Here is a 20,525-nt window from a genome sequence, read left to right on the forward strand (position 1 = left end):
GAGCATATTTGAAAGAGAATAATATAGACTATTTTCCCTATTAAATAATTGAAAGTATAGTTTAATGCCCACCTGAAAGGCTCAGGAAGGGTGACTGGCCCCTCTTGGGTCTGAGCCTTTGCACTTAGAACTGCTCCAAAATGCCAGAGATTGATTAATTTCATCCAAGTGCTGCTAACTTCCCACACCTCAATTTCTTTCAATCATTGCTCTGGTTATTTTGACACTACTTCTGAAAGATTTAATGTGCCTCTTTTTGCTGGTAAATTACTGCTCATTTAGCAGTCCTAGATTTAGTCCATTGGAAGAAGGTTGCAAGTCTAATTTAAATAACTATCAGTTCTTCTTTTCCTAGCTTGCTCAAATTGAGATACGTATCATATAAAGACACTGTTGCTTTTCTGAAGAGCTGTACTTACCCCTCTAAGTTCATTTCATCTCTGGCGTCACCATTATAGTTGTTCCATTGAGTTAACAAAAGATGGGTCGGTGATTGCTTTAACGCCCCTGCACCTTTTGTCACCATGCATAGCATCCAGTGTAACGTTTTTTGTTCCCAACAGTCACGTCCTAGGCTCTCTCTCATTAAGGACTCTAATATTCTAAAGAACAACTTGAGTGCCCATCCTTGGTTATTTAGCGTTTTCCTTCTGTAATGCTATTAAGAATATAGAGCTCCCATCCCTGGCAACACTGCCTCTTTCAAACTCTGTGAAAATTGGGAGGAAACTGGCTGACACATTTGCTATCTCTACCCAATGTACATTTTCATCACTTTTTTCTGCTACAATAATAGAAAGGTTCTGCGTAAGCTGCTAATGCCCATAGTCTCATCGAGATGCTGAGCATGTTGCCATCTTGGGACACCCCTGTCAAGGTGGAAAGCAACTCAAAGTGCCTTTCTGCAACTCCTTGCTCAGCAGGGATGGGCCAGCCACTATTCCCTGGGTGTCCCAATTTCATTTGGACCTAACAAAGGGAATCTGGGGATCCAAAGGCATCTAGAATTTAATTTGTTTGATCACCTGTTCAATGCTTACGTCCCTTTTACCATCACCAGCCATTCTGCGTCTGATGTGCCAGGCATAGTTTTTGTGTTGGAGATACAGCAGTAAGAAGTCTGGCCAAGACCCCTGGCTTTCTGAAGCTTGAGATAGACGATAGCTGGAGATAGACAAAGGCCTAATAATGTGGCTGGAAGGAGATGAGAGAGTCAGCCATGGGGATATTGGGGAAGGGGGAATGGCCCAAGGAAGGAGCATGGTATTGTGGTAAAGCAGCAGCAAGGAGCTCAGAATGGCTGGAGCTGAGCCAGCAAGCAGAGTGCTTGGGGGGCAAGGAACGGGGGGTGGTCAAGACAGAGTGGTTCCGGAGCCTGGCAATAGGGGCTGGAGGATGACTGTGAACAGGTGGAAAAGAGTGGTTGTGCACATTCCTGAAAATCATTCTAATACTTTGGCCTGTATTCCAAAATTTAGAAACTTCCAGTTTTCCATATCTAATTTAATAGACAAAACTCCTTTTTTTTTTTTTTTTTTTTTTTTTTTAAATTCATTAGATGGCAAAAGTTGCCCTGAACAGACGGGAACTAGTTATGGTATATATTTTTTCCTCCTTAGAATCAATATCCACATCTTTTGCTGCAGAAATACCAGTGCATCTGATTATGGGGTGCTGTCCCAGATCCTTTTAGGCATGCCAAATAAAATACTTTATACACACTTTTTTAAAATCTAAAAAAAAAAAAAAAAGGCCTGAATCCTAAACCAAATGTTACCCCAAGAGCTCAGATCAGTGATAGGGAGCAGAAGTAGAACCTCATGGCCTGACACTCAAGCCTGGTTCCTATTTCACACACCCGTTCTCTAACAGTGGAAGATGGCTAGCTCTCCCTCTTGAGTCTCCTGATTCCCAGCTCTTAGCAGCTCTTCCTGTTCGTTGGCCATGAAGGAGATGAGTTTCTTCAATGCCCTGCCCACTTGCTTCGGAACAGTCCCACTCACCCACACTCCTAAAGGGGATGCCAGATGGAAAGCTGTGTTCTTGTGGTGTTTTCCAGCCCAGGGCAGGCATGGAACCCCCTTTCCAGATCTACTAACACAACTGAAAAGTGAGTTGTGCAGAAAATATCCACTGCAAAGTCTTGACATACCTTTAAATGATGAAGATACACCCCAGCCACCTCTCCGGCTGTCTACTGGTAAAGTCTGATGTTACAAGGATGTACAAGATTGACATTTATTTTGATTGATGTTCATCTTGCTAGTTTCAACTTTGTAGGTATCTTTTTCTGTCCTATTTTTTTTCATTCGTTGCCACCTGTACTCTTGACATGCACATCTTCTAAGACTTCATCACCTCACTAATAGACATGTTGGAGGAGTCGGAGGAGATAGCCTTGTGCTAAACCACTGGAGCGTACTTCACCATGGATGCCGACAAGCAGCCGTGAGGTCTGATCAGTCACAAGTTTCCAGTCCACCTGGTTTTCCTGGTGTTTATCCCATATTGCTCCCACCTTGACCCCAGGGATAATGTAGGGGATGTTGCCGATGCCTTGCTAAAGTCTGTAAACACTTTGTCTTCCTCATTTCCTAATTGCCTAAAGTTACTGTTGCACCTGGCGAATTTTCCAGCCTCAAGAAACAAGGAGAATATTAAGTTATGTTTGCCAGAATTTCAAAGGAGAAGAATTGCAGTCATTTAAGGAAGGGATCTCTTCTTCTGTTTTTAATTCTGTCTTTCTGCTCAGGTTCGAGAGTTTGGGCTGCCCTCAGTTCCGAGCCTCTCTCCGTGTCCTAGTCTTACATTGATATCTTCCTCTGCACTGCTCCCCACCCCCCCATCTTTCTCCCAACTTTTCACCGTTCCTTTATCCTTTCCATCTTAACACTGATATTTCCCCCTCTTCTCTATTTTAGGTCTCACTTTTTACTTTTTCCTCTTTCTTCCTTTCATTTTTTCAGTCTTCCCATCTTCCTCTCCTTTGTTCTCCTGTCTGCTTCAGGTTTTTCTTCCCATCTTTTCCTCAGGTTATGTCATTCCTCTTAAATGAGGCCACAATCGTTTTCTGCCTTTAGGCAGCTATTTTTGCTCACATTTTCAAAGTGCCATTTTCTACTTATATGAAATTACTGACAATGCCATAAATTGAAATGATATACATCACTCTGACTAGTCTTACAGATATTTTTAAAGTGTCTTGTGTCCCTAATTCTAAGTATACATTTCAGTGGTACTGTATGCTCTTCAGTTAAATTATCTCAAGCACAGTGAATCTTACATAGTTTGGCTTGTATATTCCATTTTTTAAAAAATATCCACTTATGCATATTGAAGGTGTGAATTTCAAGGACTGTCTTCTCTTGTGGAAAGAGGTCAGTGCCGACTGCATCTCAGTAAATGAGAGGGAATTTATTATTCCTGAAAATATGAAAAAGTATCATTCTTGAAAATTTTAATATAAAAATGCTATTGAGCAAGAAAATAACTGAATTTGTTCGTAAAATCAATTGGGTACCCCCAAAATAAATAGAAATATTCTTCCTAATATTTGATCTCTGAGAGCAAAGCTGAGATTTTTTTTCTCTTATCTACTGGATTTGAAATATTACTGTAAAGAGCTCAATAACTTAGGCCAATCCTCTGTCCTGAGTTTGGTGTGTTTGCCAGAGTCAAAGAGTTGGAAAATAATTTGACTTTAGGAGCCATTTGAACTCATTAAAAAAACAGTGTTCTCATAAGTAGATAATAATTCTCTGGTGTTTTTTAGTCATTCACCAAAAGCTTAAAAATTTCATTCCCTTTGACTGGATAATTTTACTTTTAAGAACCTATTCCCAGGAAATAGGCAGTATTCTGACATAATTTTTAATAATGAAAAATATGAGTAATTTAAATGCGTAGTGGTAGGGAAACATTTACATAAATAATAGTTACAGCCATAAAGTGGGAAACATCAAAAAGCAGGTTTTTGAAAATATTTAATGATACGAAGATTTCTATAGATATTAAACAAAGATAAAGCCATACACACACACACACACACACACACACACACTTTGGTCCACCACTGTTTCAAATTTTATTTGAATTAAAATTATGTATAATGTAGAAAATAAATTTATGTATGCTAAAGTATTGATGGTGGTTATGTCTAAATGGTGGGATTAGGCAGCTTTAAATAATATCCATCATTTTTATTTTATTTTTAAGAAGCTTTTCTATGGTAAACATGTGAATTTAAAAATCATTTCTCTTTTTATTGTCCTTAAGAATATACTTTGTGCAGGACTTTACACTGTGCCGGAACAACAGTGGATCTTGTATCTCAAAATCCCCTATGATGTTCTGCTTTCTGGAGGCTGTATTTGTTCTTCCCCTGTTGGCTGAACAAAGCCTCTCCATCTTGCTTTCCTCTTCCATTCCCTCTTGGCCATATCACTTCTGTTTGCATCACTCTTCTTTGCTGTCATCACACTCTCCATCAATTTACCAAGTGCATTTTACTTGCTAGTCATCATAAGCAGTTTTATCCTGGACGCCAGTTTATGTTTGAGAAGTCTTCCAATGTAGGTGCAAAAGCAAAAATTTTATGCTGTTGAGCTGCAGTGGGGATGGTGGCTTTTGGATATAACTCATGCTAGTGCATCAGACCCCATTTAACCCTAAAGATTTGCTATGAGGCTCTGGCAAATCAAGACACAGCTACCAAGCAGCGTCAAAAAGCCACGGTATATTTTTGATGCCCTGAAGGTCATTGTGTTTAGGTTCCTATGGCTGCTGTAGCTAAGTACCCAAACTTAATGGCTTAAAATAGGACAAATTTATAATCTTACCAGTTTGGAAGTCAAAAGCTCCAAGATCAAGGTGTCAGCAAGGCTGCATTCCTTCTGGAGGCTCTTGGGGAGAATCTGTTTCTTCTTGCCTTTTCCAGCTTTCAGAGGCCTCCTGCATTTCTTGGCTCATGGCCCCTTCCAAAGTCATCACTCCAACTTTTGCTTCCATCATGATATCTCCTTCTGCTTTGACCTTTTGTCTCCTTTTTATAAGGATCCTTGTGATTGCATCGAACCCACCTGGATAATCCAATGTAATCTTCACGTCTCAGGATCCTTCACTTTATCACTTCTTCAAAGTCCTTTTTGCCATAGAAGGTACCATATTCACAGATTTGGGGGATCTTTGGGGACCATCATTCTGCCTCAACAATCACGATGAGTTTGGGTGACTTTATTGGTCTCTCTTGTAAATAAAGATTAATTGTATGGTTTTAGGGTTTGGGGTACAAATCTGTTCATTTAACAGACCCTCGTTTCTCTGTTCTACCTATGGAACATTTTTCCCACTGAGGCTGTGATTCCTGAGTCAGCAAATATTTATTGAATCCCATTCATTGTGTTTCCAGGTACACAAAATAAGTAAGATACACAATCCCTGACCTCAAGTCCTTCTAGTCTGCCAGAGGAGGAAGACGTCACTGTAATATAAGACAGTTTTTGCTGATTTTGTTTCCTAAATATTTTTAGAATCCTTCCCCTCTCATCATCCCTCTGTTTGTCATTTGTTACTGCGATTTCTGCAAAAAGTATGATTTACCTTGACATCAGTTCATTACGGTACTTACAGGCGTGTTATCACCCTCTTGCCCAAACCTTTCCATTCTTCAGCATCAGAATCAATTCTTGTCATGTCATTAGATCTGCTTCTGTCTGGCTCTCATGTCTCCTCTTCCACTGCCTGAGCACCTGCGTGTGCCCTTGAAGTCTGGGCTCCAACAGCACTGCCTGGAAAGCCCTTGACCCCACTCTCCAGCGAGGGTCTCTTTCCTGCGTTCGTGCTGTTGGGCTGTTCACTGCTCTGTATTGCACTGACTGCCTAAAAGTCTGCTTTTCCAACAAGTCTGAAAATTCAGTTAGGTAAGGGATTATTCTTTCACCTTGGTACTCTCCTGGTATGTGATATACCCCAAGTGCTTGTTGAATGAATGTTTGAATCCATGTACATGTGAATAGCTTCATACAAAACAGCTTGCAGATTTCCAGCAAAACTTCTGGCTTAAATATGACAATAGAGTTTCTAAGCTAAAATGATCTCTAGTTAGCTACTTGGTTTATCCTTCCTATGCGGTCCTTCTCATGAAGAGGCTGGATCTAACTTTCCGTGTAGCTAAGTGCATGAGATTGAGGAAAAAAAAAAACCCTCATTCCTGAGAGTTTATGGGATTCATTAGAGCTGTGGAAGCTTGCTAGTTTGAGGCTATTTTATACAAAAGATCTGTGGCATGAAGACACAGAAATTCTGAAGTAATCCCTCACCAACATACATAGAAGTCTAAGAAGCAGGTTTTCTTAAATGCGAGTGCCCTCACCGCAGCCTTGAATAGCTGTGAGATGTCAATAAGTACATACTTTAAAATTCTTTATGAATAAACATCCTTTTGAGACAGGCTTATTCTATTAGAAAAAAATATTATAGGCTTTATGCCACAAGGAAGTAAATAAGTAAATAAAAGGACCTGAAGCCATTTTTTGGTGGTGGTTCTTGTTAACAAACAAAGCAAATACCAAACCTACTTTTTTTGTGCTATCTTTTTTCTCAAACACCAGAGATCAGGTGTTTTTTTTTTCAGTTTGAGAAAAGGCAAAGATAATATTATAGAGTAATAAAGTCTAAGGTTGCTCCTAGTGGTAGAATTATTTACGTATTTATTTTGGGGGGATGGGGATGGGGACTGAATGTATGAAATAAGAGGGGAAATTTTCTACTGTTTTATTAATTAATAAGGTTAGATTTTCTCTGCTTTTTAAATTTGTTTTATTTTGTTTTATAACCTCTTGGTTTTTGTCAGACCAAATTTAGAGGATTTAGTTAAATAAAAAAACCATCAAACACATAGTATATATATATGGGACTTCATATTCTGATTTATGACTTTTAAAGCTATGAGTTGTCGGGGCTGTTTGGGGAGATAAGACTCCCAAATAGTATTGGTGGAGTAACACAGTGGAAATGCTCCCAGGTGGTGTTGGTTGAACTCTGCTCCCCAGGGGTCAGCCTCGTGGAGGGAACTGTCCTAGGGTGACCGTCCCCAAGACTTCCTTGGCCTGGGGAGGAAACAGGGAGGAGGCTCCAGGCAGATGTAGCCCAGTCCCTTCCTGGGGAAGTGCAGGGCCCTCAGGAACCCTGCTCCCCTCTCCTGTGAGTTTCAAGGCAGCACCCCAACATCCATGCGTCCTGCACAGATTCTCAGGACGGCCCTGAATGGGAGTCATACATCTCCTCTTTATATAGTGAGATGCTCCCAAGGACTACAAATTAGGTTTCAGAACCCTGGTCAGCCTAACTCCCAAACTCACTGTGCATTAGGACGGACCACCAAAGAAGATCAAAGCTTACAAAGGACTTTGCATGACGTAACCCATTAAATAATTAGTACAAATGAGTTGTATTGTTTTATAGCCTAGCGAGTGGTGTCTATAAATAGGCATTTTTTATTGCAGCCTGCAAATCTCTGAATGCACATGTGCTGCCAACCTCTCCCAGTTCCACTGACTCTCAACCTTTATTCAAAGCCCCCGGCTCTCTCTTATGGTCTTGGGCTTTCCTCTGACTAGAGCACTCCATCCTTCCCTCCGTCCCCTTTGCCTGGTTAACTCCTCCGGACCCTTCAGATCTCAGTTCACAGGGCACTTCTGCAAATTGGCCTCCCGCGGCTGCCTTAGCTGAACTTGGCCGCAGTGGTCTGATTTCTGGCTCGTTCCTGCTCACTCCTTCACATCTTCGCTTGAGTCATGTATCCATTTCAAACCTAAACGTCCAACTAAACTGACACCACACACACAGCAACTGCTTTTCTTCTGTTCACCCTTGTGAGCCTGGGGTCCATCATAGTGATAGCACAGGGGCGGCCTCCCCAAAATGATGGCTGAGAGAATAACTGGATACTGTACCTTGTACTTGGCGTCATTCATTAGCCTTAAGGTTTTTGTCCATTGTTTTCTATTTAGTATTCATAAATAACATTTTAAAGATAGCCTCTTCCTGATCATTTTATATATATATATATATTTCTTTATTTATATTTATTAAAAACTATAGAACTGAAATCTATAAACTTCTTTTCAGGTTTTAAACTATAAGAAGCATAGAATAAATCATAAATAATAAATTTCCAAGGGTGCATAAATAAAAAGGCTTACTTAATTTATAGGGATAGTAAAAGACAAAGCCGTCCCAGTAGTGGAACATGTTTTTTGTGTCCTTTGGAATATGAGAGAGGAACTTCTCTCTTGTTACATTTCAGTACCAATTAATATTTATTAAGCATTATTTTATCTGTATTAATAGTTATATTGAGGAGGAACAGGATAAAACCTGGACTAGTTTCCAGGCCTTCGGCTGGCTTTTTAATGGCTGACTTGGTGCAATATGGAATACTCAGACACCTGCATTACACTTTTTAATGTTATTCTTGATGAATTGTTTATTTGTTCATATATAAAATGAGGGTCAATAATAGGGCAGTGTGGGAGTTAATGTTGTTTCCTAGCCAAGCATGAAAAAATAAAATAACGTGTTATGAAAAGACCAAATGGTGATAGTTTAGGAGCAAGATAAAGAATTTTTCCAAATGCTCTTTTCTCTCCCTTTGTTGAGCTAATTAAACATAGTTAATATCTTGAAGGAGCAAAAGCAAGACATTTCTGCACACTTAATTTTGCATCCCTCAATCTTTAAAGCATTGACCGTGGCAGAATTTCTGCTTCCTTGACAGCTGTTCTCATGGAAGAATTGCCCAACGATAATAAACAATTGAACCAAGGTCTGCATGAAAATAAACATCTGTGGTATTCTGTCGGGTATCTTAATGATTTGAAATGACAGCTGATACGGTTTCTTTTTGTTCTACCCACTCCACCCCACCCCCCTTTATCCAGGGCATTGGTGTACGAGATGCTCCCCTGAAGGAAATAAAAGTGACCAGCTCCCGGCGATTCATAGCTTCCTTTAATGTTGTGAACACCACAAAACGAGACGCCGGCAAGTACCGCTGCATGATCCGCACCGAAGGAGGTGTAGGGATATCAAACTATGCTGAATTGGTAGTTAAAGGTATTTAATGCATTTTTATACCCTGAAATGATCTATTAAAATAGACACATTAGACCGTTGTTAATTCATTATTTAAAGCTCCAACTTATCCTTGTCTGTTTCTGAATAGCACTTTGATGACACGCTTATATGGATAGATTGCATTTTACGTATAAATTTTGCACATGAGCAATATTTTTGAAAAATGTTTTTTGTTTATGTTGCTTTAGTTGTGTACGAAGAAATGAATATGCTCTTGGCTATATTCAGAGATTACACCATATAAATTTTTTTTAAGGAAGGAATTTTTTTTTTTAACCAATAGAAAATCACTTAAAATGCAAATATTTACCAGACAAGGTGTTTATGATAGCAGGGTGGTTAATAAAATGAAGCAGTGTCAGTATAAGAATGCTCAGTCATATCACACAGGCCATATTGATAATACTGTGTTAGCATTCATAATGTTTCAGTTAGGTCCTATTACTATATTTTGCATCACTGAAAAATTGAGTCATTATATTCAGGAAGGTGGGGGGATTGGGAAAAAAAAAAAAGCAAGGGGACATAAATTTCCTCTGGCTGGTTTAATATTTTTTTTGTGTGGGCTAAGGAGTTTACAGCATTAAACTGCTATGGAAATTTTGGGTCCTAGCAGAATAATTTGCTCCTTTAGATGTACAATGAGACTATTTTAGACAAGTTGTGGCAAGGCATCACTATTTCTTCCCAGGAAAACAGAATGAGACCTGCTTTTTTTAAAAAAATACAACAGTCTTTTCCTTGCCATTGTTCAATATGGAACATAAAATTCATCTCTTTTGGATAGGTTATCACTGCACTTTTTTATGTCGGCAAATTTCTCTATGCACTGATCTTAATCCTTAAGGATTGTCTGAGTTCAAATCTCAGAGGAAGCTATCTGGCCAGCTATATTCTTTGTAGTCTTGGTGCTTCTGTTTCTTCATGTCTAAAATAAATAAGATACTGGCACCTTCCATATAGGCTCTCACGAGAATCACTTAGAGCAGTGCCCTCTGTAAGGTTGGGGTGTGGTGGGTTGAAAATGACGGAACAGATCTTAACTCTGCTCCTGAGCATCAGTGGCTTTCCTTTGGCAATGCACACTAGAGCTACCTTTCCAGATTTTCAGCAATATAAATGCCTGCTCAGCCCATCACTCCTTCCTATCCTTGCCACACACCTCCGTAATCAGCATCTCAGGGACTTGGCCTCCGGTATGACATCTATGGGGGATTTGGGCATTTGCTGCTGCTGTGAAGTCACTGCTGCTGATATTAGCCATACCTGGCTTGGGAGACAGCATGTTAATCATTGAGCCTACCTTGGGAAGTGTTAGTTGGAGGCAATAACTAACGTTCAGAATGAAAAAGCACACCTCCAGAGAGCTACTTGAAGGATATGCTTTGCCATACCAGATTCTTAAAGGTTTGAGTTGGTAGTGAAACTTTAACTGGCTTGCCTGGCTGATATTTGAGTTAGGTTTAATATCTATAGCAAAACTAAAAGTTGTTCATAGTCATACCCTCCCCTCCCCTGTGGAAGGCTCTCTGGGAAGGGAAGAAACACAATTTAGAAAATATAGACACCAGTTCGCCATCAAGACTGAAGAGCGGCTCAGGTGTCTCTGTGGCCAAGTTCTCACTATTACTGTTATTATTGTTATTGTTGTTATTTAATTTTCATTTTGTTTCCCCATTTCTGATTTATACTTATTATAGAGCTTCCCTGCTTGCAGCCAGTACCCTGTTATTGAGACACCATGCTTCGTGAGCAGGACAGTGCAAATCTAGTAGCTTCTCTAAACATTGACCCTGTGGAAATTTAATTTTTGGGGAGTTATAAGTGAACCATACATTTCTAGTCTATCAGAATAAACATAAACACGAAGAATGAATGGATTGCCATTCACATCTGTAAACCAAATTTTTCTGTCTTGGGGCTGTGCAGGGGTGTCTGGGCTCGTTGTGATGGAAACAGCCAGATGCCTTCTTTCACCTCTGCACATGGCCACAGCCAGTGGCAATCTGCATGTATTCATGGCTCAAATTGAAATTTGACTTTTCCTCCATTTATAATTTTATAGCCATTTTTCTATAGATTTTATTATTAAAATGAAAGCGCTGGATTCTACTAGTTTAATGAAGTATTATCTTGAGAAAATTACTTTAAAAGAGACAGTGATATTTTCAGGCTGCTTGTATAAAATTTAACACTTCTTTTATGTGCCCACGTAATAGTTGGAGTGCTGATGTTTTACAATTAGAGAAAACAAGTCCATGGAGCCTATGATTTTCTTATGGCCCCACTCTGATTTGGAGCCAGCCCCACAAATGAAACCCAAGTCATTTAGTTTACTACTACTCTCACCTTTATTCATATAATAATATAAAATATGTATAAAATATTTCATATAATCTCCACATTTAGATATGTGTGTTATATAACTAAAAATGATATTAATATATATGTATCAGGCATTTGCTTGTATATTTCAAATTATATATATGTGTGTATACACATAAAATTTCCCTCTGTCAGCTTGATTTAGAATTAACTGTATATGTCCTTTCATGCACTTGGGTTAAGAAACATTTTTAATTGTTTTTTTATTACTTTGTATAGATTGAGATCCTCCCTCCCTCCTTTCCTTTCTTCCTTCTTCCCTCCTTTCTTTTCTTTAAGAAAGTTAGCCCAAAATTTAAATATTTGCTTTTTCTTGTGCTGATTTTCCCAGTAAACCAAAGATCAGTTTGGTTATCTGTCTCGGTTGTTTCTAGATTCTAGTGGAATCTTTCATTTGATTTAACATTTTTGGTGCTTTTCTTAATGGGGAATTAATACAGAATTTTCTCTAGACAAAAAAAAAAAGCATTAAAGTCATGTCTATTTTAGGACACTAGTAAGTATATAAATGAATTGGTGTAATCCCTAACCTTGTGACCTTGCCCCTCTGTTGTATTTTGAATGGCAGTTCAACAACCCTTTCTAGCATGTTTTACAACTTGAAAGTAATTAACTGCTCTCTCAACCTGGCTACGTAAATGCCTGCAGGTCTTGGTTCAGGGAAATCACCTAATGCTATAAATGGATGCTAAATCATTGTGAGTTAAAGGAAGAATCAGAACAAACTTTTAGTTTATAAACTGTAAAAACAATATTTCACGAAATTTACACTAAATTTTGTAGTCCCCCCCCCCCCCCCAGTAATAGTCATCCTTTGGTGTTTTATTTTGACTCAATCTAATGAGATTTCCCCAGCCATTTAAAAACATAATTGTGATTTATCACTCCTTGAATACAAAAAAAGAACAAAGACACCTCACCTCAACAAAGGGAAATGGTGTTGCTGTTTCCTTAGCTTATGGGTCTAGACCTCAAACAGTACAGAATCCTGAGATCCTGTTTGGAGGAGCAGAACTGTGATCAATTAGCCATGTCTGCTTGGGAAAAGAATTGGAGAAGGCGCAGCTTGCAAGCCAGGGCTGACCAGGCACAGAATATGGCAGGCTCGATTTCCCTGAGTATATGTGTGCTCAATTAGAAGTTAATGACAAAAACACACCAGAAAGGCAGAGAACAACTGTGGACACATTCTTGAAAACACTCACTACATTTTACGTTTTCCTGAGATAGTCATTCTTAACACAGAAATACGTTATCTTGTACAGTAATCTCATTTCCTAAACTTCACTGTCACATCCACCTATGGAATGCCTCTTTCAGTGGTGCCTGGAGAGCCACTCATGAGCATCTAACCAATACACCTGGAAAACAACTGATTATAATAAGATTGTGTGTCTCTCCCTTCTCAGACAATGAGCTGGAAAAAAAGTCTTGGTTTTAAACAATGAGAGAGACTTTCTTGGGTTGTGGTGTATTTGCTTTTGATTTCTTAAGAGTTTCATCAAACTGGACATAGCTCGTACTTTGCTTTGGAGCTTTTCTTTCTGGTCATTGTTTTGATAAGACTTGATTTGCCCAATCGCTCTTGTCTCCTATGGCTGAATGGCTCCCTGGTGCTATTTTGGGGGGAAGCAAGTCTTTCACAACTTTTGAAAGTTGAGAAAACCTTTGTCAGTATGTTTTTCCTTATTAGCCTGAACGGAATCATTCTCATAAATTCCTTCCTTAAATTTCAATGCCTTGTATATTTTAATAATTGATGTATGCTCGGCTCTTCTAACACTGAAGACCAAAGGTCTGAAAGGTGGCTCTCTGTCATTCTAGAACCTCCCGTCCCCATCGCCCCGCCGCAGCTCGCCTCTGTGGGGGCGACCTACCTATGGATACAGCTCAACGCCAACTCCATCAACGGAGACGGGCCCATCATAGCCAGGGAGGTGGAGTACTGCACGGCAAGTGGGAGCTGGAACGACCGGCAGCCTGTGGACTCGACGAGTTACAAAATTGGGCACCTCGATCCGGATACGGAATATGAGATCAGTGTGCTACTCACCAGGCCGGGGGAAGGTGGCACTGGGTCTCCAGGCCCAGCTCTGAGGACAAGAACAAAGTGTGCAGGTGAGTACAAGACACCTTTGACCAATGGGCACCATTTCCCTGGGTGACACCGAGCAGCGTTGGGGTTCACCAGGTGGCTAACACACTTCCCTCGGTCACCTTGGCTTCCTGTACATGAGCAAAGCAGCCCTCAGCCTTGACCTCGTAGCCCGTGAACTTTGGGAGCAAGGGTCTGGAGGTTTGGCGTCATCCAGCCTGTCTCCTCTTCTTTTTTTCCTAGTCCTAGTTTACCCTTCACGCTGAGTGTCACATAGTTCACATAGGAAGTAGGGTTGACAGAGAGAGAAATGGAGAGCCTTATAAAAATCAAAACCTGAAGACGCTCCCATCAGAGTTTGCACTGTAGTTTATGTGTGGCTACTCTGGTAGGAAGTAGAGAAAAACCAAATATTGAGATACTGAAGTCGTCGTTTATCATTTTAATGATGAACCCCCCTTTGGTTGAATTGGGGGCTTGGGTGAGGAGAGTCTTTATGGAGTTAATTCCTCTAGTGATACTATTTAAGACGGCACTTATCAATAGGTCTGAGTTCTTTTTTAAGTTTTAAAAACCCTCGGAGCCCTGTCCTATCTAGTAGGAGTAGGAGAAATTAATAAACCTTAAAAGGTGTAGCTGTTTTATTTTTTCTTCATGATTTGTAGTATGCTCTATCTACAAGTTCAAAACTCATGGAAAAATTCTGTTCAACAAAGTAAAGATTGGTTATTAGCAAAGGGAACAGGTTCTTTTTACTCCAGAGCATAAGGGCAGTGACCTGATTTAGTATTTTAAGACCTTGCGGCTATTTCCCAAACTACACACCTGAGTTCCTGTGGTGTCTTCAAAGCAGATTCCCTGGACTAGGAATTGCTGCCGTGGGTGGGTGATTCCCAAAGCTCTGTTTTGTCATTTTAAGGAGAAAAGAGTCTCACAATTCTTTCCCTTCCTCACTTCTCTAAACCTTGTGAACTAATTTCTTACATCGGCATCTATTGCAATGCAAACAATAGTGACATTTCATGTATCATTTTGCAGTATGTAGTTAGGGCCTCTTGTAAGGTCTCCAGAACAACTGCAAGTTACAGACCCATATAACCTCTATCCCCTGAAAGCACACTAAAAAATGTTTAGCATTATTTCACTTTCAGTTATTGGAAGGAAACCTGTTTTGAGCATGGCACATATAGTTTCCCTCTTTTCCCAAAAGAAGGTTAGCGTTTCATTGTTTAGACTGGAGGGAGGAAGTGATCTATTTCATTTAATCATAAGCAATCCCACTGGTTTAATGTATTCAGTCTTCTCTTTAACACATTTTAACGTTTATTTTGTTTTTTGTCTGCACATTTCAGCTGTTGACACCATTACTGTGTATATTTCCCCTAAATATAATGAATTCAGCTCTCTTTTCATGAGCTTTTTCAGTACTGGCACATGATGTGTAAATGCGTAACTCTCAAAGAGGCAGGGCACCTTCTACAATGGATTGTCAGTTCTTTCTAAGAAATCACAATCAATTTTAAGTTGCTGTTTGTATGCCAACACTGTGCTTAAAGTGCTAAACCTCGTCTAATCCAGAAAGTCCAATGATGAAACATGCCCTTTCCTCTCACCATTTGCGCACTGCAGGTGAAACTATTCATGGAACATTGTCCTCAGGTGCCACATGCTGGCAAAGAATATTTTTGAAAAAGCTGTAGTTGAGCACGTCAACCTCAGAAAATAGAGTCAAAGTTAGAAATTAGAGAGGGAAGCATGTTGCCTAGGTGAGGAAAGTGAAGTTGAATATGACTTCTTACTGCATGCATTTCACCCTTTATTGACCTGAGGCTTTTGAAGAAAATCTGCAGATAAGATTGGTGAACCTCTGTGGGTGATCTGCGTGAAAGCGTGGAAGGGAGTTTTGGGTAGGTAATGGATGTTACAAGCTATAGACTGGAAAATGTGATAGTGGTCCCAAAGTGTTATTCAGATGGTTTCTGAGTATTTAGGGTTGATGAAAAGGAAATCATGAAACTCCTAAAAATGGGAGGAACTATAGGCATTCTGCAGAAGTACTTGGAAAATATCCTTGGCCAGGTTTGAACAGTGGATGAATTGAATAGGGTGAGTTGTAGTAGGAATAAATGTAAATGCATCCTCTGTGGTCTAAAAAGCTAAGAGAACTATCATGGAATTTGAGTAATAAAATTTAGCAGCAACATAAATAAAAAAAATGGATTGAGGGTTTTGTTTAAATAACTATAAATCTACAATATAAGTCATATGGTAGTATCGCCAACATAATTCTAATGCCTCAACACTCTCTCCATCCCACCCACCCCTCCAAAAAAAACAACTATTATAATCTTAGGTTGCATTAAAAGGGGCAAAATGCCTGTGCTGAAGGAGGTGACAGTATGGTTCTACCAGTGCTAGTTAGCCCCCCTAATTATCATATTTATCTCTGGCAATTTAGAGATATATAGACTTTGCCCAAGGGAGAGCAACCAGGATAGGAAGGTTCTGGAACTTTTCTCAACAGTGAGGAGCAGTGGAAAGGACTGCGAAAGGTCTTGGTGAAGAACAGGATATCTGTGCAAATTTGGCGAGAGCTGAGTTATGAATGGTGAGTTTCTTGTGGCTAATGTGTTCAAGCAGATCCTGGCATTGTAGAAGGTGATTTGATTCATACGTTCAGTGGAGGACTGGGCCCACTGACTTAGGAGATCTCTTCCATGTGAAGATTCTAGATTCATTTGTTGCTTTCTTTCCAGAAAAATGATTCATAGGATGTTTCTGCCACTTTCATGTTATCCTGGTCCAAATACTCCCAGGTTGCCTTCACCAAGAACTGCTCTGAAGGCCAGTAGAAGTCTGTGACGTTTTCAAAGATCTGAGCCAAAGGGAGAAAATACAGTGAGTTTTTGATACAGTTAAATAGGTTAATTTGAAGTGCTAAGACATCACTTCTTTTATGAAAGGACAGTGTTGGTAGGAGCTGGAGTCCAGAGTGAGTGACTGAGAGACCAGGTTGGGAGTCAACTGGTTGGGCTGGGATTCTAGCCCTGCCCAGAGCTAGACATGTGACCCTGGGAACTGCTTCCCTCCTCTGAGCCTCCATTGCCTGACCTATAAAGCATAGTATATGTTGCCATGAAGCCTAAATGAGTCCATGCACTTAGGATGCCTAGAACAAAGCTTTGCATATAGCAAGTGGTCAATACAACTTACTGCCATTTGAAAAAAATTTATCTTTCGCATGTTTATTCAGAAGAATTGGACATTGGCATCCTGATTTCATTGCCCCAGAGGTTTTAGAAATATCGCTTATCTGGGAAATCTAGAATCTGTTTTGTATCACAGGCTCATAGACTTCCCTACAAATGAGCCTTCCATTTGTGACAGATATTCTTCTCTCATTTCTTGTATTAAATCTGTTTCTTTGGGGCAAGCTCTATATTTTCATTTCTCATGCTGCATTCATGAGATCTGTCCTGAAATATCTTGGTGCCTCATATGAAACTATATTCAGCTTCTTGTGTTAAACTGGCAAGATCACTGCTTACTGCCCCTCCTCTCTTCAAGGTAATGAAATTGATTACCCTGTGTGGCTTGTAGATGCAATCTCATTACCTGGTCAGATTTCTTTCAAGAATTATATCATAGCATGCTTCTAGAGCTCTTGCTCCTTACACTTTTGAAAACTGTTTCCAAATCCATGCATATGCTCTCCAAGTGGAGCACTGATCCAATCACTTAGCCTTTCTGATTCTATATCTTCATCTCTAAAATAGGGGCAGTGATACCTGCCCCCTAGGGCAGAGAAATTTTTGAAGATCAGATTAGATCTTATCATTAAAGTTATTTTGAAAATGATAAAATGCTATGCCTGGACGAGGTATTTTTTTAAAAAAAAAAAAACATTATAATCGGAGCTAGTTTCAAGATCCATATACATATCCAATTATTATTATTTCCCAGTTCTGCTGTTCAACTATAGTTGGGTGAGTTCAGAGAGTTGAAATTACTTCAGTATCCAGTTAAGCAAAATGCAATTTAGTTCATGTTTTCTATTATATCTTATATTCTTATAATTATGCACAGCCTGTATATCACAGGCCATTAAGTGGTAGCTCCTTGAGAAAGAGAAATGGATGATGCTGTTAGATTAATTTTCACAGTGGACTTTTTATGCATTTTATTTTGGGATATTGCTTTTTATGTATCCTGGTTATTGGTTAACTGTGGTTAAGTGGCTTGCTAATAACTGGCCCCAGTAGTTAAAGAAGGATGATAATAAACTAATGACTGAACAATTAAGGTTGCCAAGGGTAAAAAAAAAAGCAAACAAACAAAAAAAAAACCAGAGCCCAAATGTGTGCTTCAGAATTAATAGAACTAAAACTCATTGGAAAAGGAATGAATGCATCTTTTTAATTACTCTAATAATTATATTCTGTGTACTAACCTCATTTGACTCCTTGTGACCTATTCTGAGACCTTAGGCACTGACTTTAATTTTCGATTCGATGGATAATTCTCAAAGTTTTATGATGCATCATCTTCCCAACACATGGAAATCTTGACTATTAAAGTGGGCACTGCTGTGTTTCCAGGGAGAAAAAGTACAAATAAGTACCCCAGAAGTGCTAAGTGAGATTGATATAGCCATCCCATCAACAGGCAGCCTCTGTTGAGAGTAGTGATTTATAAGAAATTCGAGCTTTTTATAACCTACTCTTCTTTGAAACTAGTAAATGTGGGTAAGTTGTACCCCTATTTGCAGAGTTGTATATATGTGTCTTATAGAAGTCTGGTTAGAATACCGCTACTGCAAACTTTGACTAAATATTGCATTAACATCCATTTATGTTCCACTCATCTGCTTGGATAACATGCAGTTATGGCTATCCTATCTGTAGTATTTTCAGTGATGGGAGATATTGGGAATACTTTTCATTGAGTTTGAATTTCTTCATCTTTCAGTGCTCTGTGGTCTGCAAGAGGATGAGTTGTGTTTAACCCTTTGGTGTGGACATTTTTTGTGTATCTCCTTTTCCTCACGATGACAGTTTTATTATTGCACTAGAACAAATGTATTTGTGTAGCTCTTTGGTAGCCTTGCCTTGCCCTTTGATGAACAAATGCATGCATACCTTTTCAAGGAAATGGCCCAGCATCCCTGATGGTGGGAATTTTCTACTAACTACAACTTTATAAAGAACTGAATTGTCTGTATGATATACCCTGGGAGCATCTTTTAGTGTGCTTTATGGAGTGGCATGCTCTGTTATACCAAGCCCATTCTAAATGGCACAAGCTTTACGTTAATAGTAGTTTTGAAATATTAATTTCCTGTGCTTGTGTAGCCGTGACACTAGAGTGCCTAATTTTAAATACACCTGAATGAGATTCATATTTAGGGGAAGAGGTGTGTAGTGATAGGTTTCTTGGCAAGGTGGAATTATATGAAGCCCAAACTTACACAATACCTGCATTCAACTGAAGGTTAGCTTCTCTGCTTCAGTTTATTTGTTATTTCTTAGTTCTTGTGGGAGAAAAAGAAATATCCTGGTTGGAATGGAGCTGTTCTGAAATTAAACCCTGCCGCTGTCCACTTCCTAAATCAAGGACAGCAAGATTTGTCTTTCCTATACAGAATTGCTGCCATGTAACAATTGCAGTTTGGACTTCACCTGCTGGAGGAGTCTATCTAACAATGAATGTTATTCAGAATGAAGAAGGCCAAGGTTCTAATTGCATGGAACATAATTTATCTTTAATTTGTTTATTTACCAGGGAAAAATTAAAAGTGTTGTAATTCTAAAACAGCGTTGCCAAAGGGCAACATGTTTTTAGTGCATTTACAGCACATTAAACCATTAAGAACCTTTTTTAAAATTGTAAACAGTTAAAGGGTTTAGAAAGTGTCTGCCCATTAGATGCAGATGTGTCCACACAGCGTTGGATAAAGACACATCGTACAGGGCAAAGAGGCAGATGAGTGACACAGCCTCTTTTTTATTAGAATATGTGCAGTCCCTTCTTTCCAGGGGTTCATCCCGCAGAGGTTTTGTAATTAATACCGAAACCTCAATTCCTGATGCCCTGAAATTTTAAACCAGGGCTTTTTCCAGGTCTGAAGGCTAAGGCAGTAGAAGTGGAGGACAGGACATGAACATTTACACAGTTCTGCCTGAGAGGTCTAGAAACGCCTCTGAAAGGTCCTGGCAAGTGGGGGGTCCTTATTTTTAGGGTGACCCGGTGACTTCCATTTTAGCCCTCTGAAAGCTGTCAAGGAGGCCCCTTGGCTGTGAAAGCTGAGCCCCCTAACATTACTTGTTAGCGTCCTCTGGGCTTGCTGTGGAAATCTTTGTAAGCAGCTTTTTGCGTGGCTTTGAAGCAGCAGAGCAAATTAGGAGAAGGAGCTGGGGACACTGTCTGTGGCCAAGACAGATAATGCCTCCCATGAGCCGAATTACTCGGAAAAAAAAAATCACAAAACCATTCTGGGCTGCATTCTGTGCATCTAAATTGGGGGCTTGACCAAATCTCTTGTTTTAGTGTGTTCCGATTCTAGAAGTCTCTCTCAGAGAGATTTTGCTTTGGGAGAAACTTCTTCATTATTGATAGCAGTCCCTTACTGAGCACCAACTACAGCTTATGGAGGGCAACCCACAGGCTTGGAAACGACAGTATCTTCTAGAAAAAAAGAAGACATATACTCAGTCTGTGAAACGTTTGTGAGGAAAACTTTGGGTCAGCTAAATCTTTACCAAAATCTTATATTTTGCAAAAAAGAGAACATATTGATAATGAAATGATTAATTTAAAAAGAGCAGATGCCCTAGTTCTTTATCAGATGTATGATGCAATGGAGTTGTATTTTAGGGCTCAAGGAAAACATTTAAAATTCACTGGGGTCCCA

At 39.5% G+C, this 20,525-nt stretch overlaps 1 protein-coding gene across 5 annotated transcripts in view; it reads left to right on the forward strand.

The window, feature by feature from the left end:
• PTPRM (protein tyrosine phosphatase receptor type M) overlaps window positions 1-20,525 on the forward strand; it is a 792,402-nt gene that overhangs the window by 348,621 nt on the left and 423,256 nt on the right. For all 5 annotated transcript variants that reach the window (XM_037806216.1, XM_037806217.1, XM_037806218.1 and 2 more), the window contains exons 6-7: window positions 8,940-9,114; window positions 13,345-13,638. In XM_037806216.1, coding sequence (XP_037662144.1) covers window positions 8,940-9,114; window positions 13,345-13,638 — 469 coding nt within the window. The remainder of the gene's footprint in view (window positions 1-8,939; window positions 9,115-13,344; window positions 13,639-20,525) is intronic.

The sequence above is a fragment of the Choloepus didactylus genome, chromosome 16, assembly GCF_015220235.1.
Source record: "Choloepus didactylus isolate mChoDid1 chromosome 16, mChoDid1.pri, whole genome shotgun sequence".
Lineage (NCBI taxonomy): Eukaryota > Metazoa > Chordata > Mammalia > Pilosa > Megalonychidae > Choloepus > Choloepus didactylus.